The 1,909-nt window shown below is 33.9% G+C and overlaps 1 protein-coding gene across 1 annotated transcript in view; it reads right to left on the bottom strand.

Moving 5' to 3' along the window:
• Positions 1-1,909, bottom strand: part of LOC106530240 (venom phosphodiesterase 1) — a gene marked incomplete in the record, with an annotated part of 29,562 nt that overhangs the window by 923 nt on the left and 26,730 nt on the right. Inside the window, 2 exon segments of the mRNA XM_014025822.1 lie at positions 98-230; positions 308-385. Coding sequence (XP_013881276.1) covers positions 98-230; positions 308-385 — 211 coding nt within the window.

The raw sequence follows: 1,909 nt of genomic DNA, 5'->3' as shown, positions 1-1,909 counted from the left end.
TACCAAATCAACAATCCAAATATCAGTTATTTAATATTTTTGTTTATTTTAAGTTCAAAATTATTTGAAACATTACTCCATTAAAAACAAATCTTACTGCTTTATTTGCTCYTTTGTGTCATATCGGCCATCATAGTTGTAATCAAAGACAGGCCCAGTCACCACATTAATGCCGTTATATATAAAGGCATATTTCTTTAATAAGATGTTGTGGAAATAATCCCAGATCTCTGAGAAAAAAGAAAGAAAGAAACCAAATTAATACAACAATGAAAAAAAAAATACTTTGTAGTAGTGTTTAACTTACTTCTAAAGTCAGGGTACATTGGGACAATGTTACTCATCAGTAAAGCATCATACTGCTGGTCTGCTGTCACATTCAAATCTGTACAAATACAAGAAATACATCAAATACAAGCCTATCTTAATGATATGGTTAATTTTAAAATATTCAGAGGATTTTTAAAACTAGCAATCTCCTGAAAAATAAATGTTACGTTTGCAGAGTTCTGTTTTAGTTTTAGGTTTTCAAGCTTTATTAAGTGTTTTCTTACAATTTTTGTTAAAACTGTTTTTTTGTGATTTTGCCAACTCCAGGTCTTGATTTAAGTTGCACAGTCTGTTCCCTTGTTTTGTTAGTTTAACAGCACACCTGGTTTTTGTCACTAATCATCACACTTGCTTTACAGCACTTCTGTTTACAGTAAATGGTTTCTGGTTAGATTTTTTTTTTTTGAAAATCAAGATTATGTAGGTTAAACAAGAGATGCAAGACACTCAAATTATTTTAGTTGAAAATAAAACAGATTAAAMCAAATGATGCTCAGTGAAGCAGTATTTTTTAATGACCAGGTGGTTGACTCTGATGACCYCCCAAACTAAGAATTTGCTGCACTACGTTGAATCCAATACATGTCACTGCGAGGAGAAAAAAAACAATTTTTTAAGCCACTTCAGAAAACAAAACTGAATGTTAGTTTCCTAATTTCTGCATCATCAGTGACTTTTTTTAAAWTGTAATGGATTGCTGTGTCAAAGGACAAGATTAAGTGAAAAGGGAAAATTTATTACTACAGACATACGAAAGAAATCTCAAAGGTTTAATGGTTTTTGCTTTAATGTGGGCCGTAGACCAGTTTATTGTGTATTAGGTCTGGTGAAGCTGAGTGAATTGGTACCAGGCAGATGTTCATACATACTGGGTGGATATAAAAAGGCTTGGCTCCAGTTTCCAGCAGCTGCATATTCATCACATCTAGGAGTCAGAGGAGCTGGTAACCTCACATCAGCCCTCAAACAGTCTGGTGTCACTGGTGGTAGTGGATCTAAATCAGTCTGGTAGAAAGAGAATGTTTTGTTTTAGACTATGGTCAAGACGTTGGGCTCCTCTTTTAGTTATTGTGGTTCAAAATATAGTTTTTACATGGGAAATGGCAAAACACTTGTTTTGTAAAGTCAATTGCAAAACAGTTTTGTACAAAACCCTCAAATTTGAGCAAACAAGAGCTATTTTTTCTTCCTAAATGTCATTTCAACCTCCCTGTGTTCTAAAAAGTGAAGTTGTGTGTCACAATAGTTTCCAGAACTTCCCTTTTTAAATGAACCACAAAGTGAGGCAAGAAAATCTGACTGTGCCAAGGAAGGGATATGATACTATTTGCACTTCAGATTATTTCACACTTGTGGTGATTTCACTGTGTTTATGAATCATGTGGGAAAAAAGCAGAAAACTGGTGCACCCACATGGTGGTTAAGCACTTTGTTTAATTCTTGTCGTTAACAACACATACAGCGGATAAAATAAGTATTGAACACGTCAGCATTTTTCTCAGTAAATATATTACTAGAGGTACTAATGACATGAAATTTTCACCAGATGTCGGTAACAACCCAATGATCCATACATACA

This window comes from Austrofundulus limnaeus, unplaced genomic scaffold, assembly GCF_001266775.1.
Source record: "Austrofundulus limnaeus strain Quisiro unplaced genomic scaffold, Austrofundulus_limnaeus-1.0 Scaffold502, whole genome shotgun sequence".
NCBI classification, from domain to species: domain Eukaryota; kingdom Metazoa; phylum Chordata; class Actinopteri; order Cyprinodontiformes; family Rivulidae; genus Austrofundulus; species Austrofundulus limnaeus.
The sequence above is the reverse complement of the archived record's forward strand: the minus strand, read 5'-3'. Positions and strand labels throughout refer to the sequence as shown.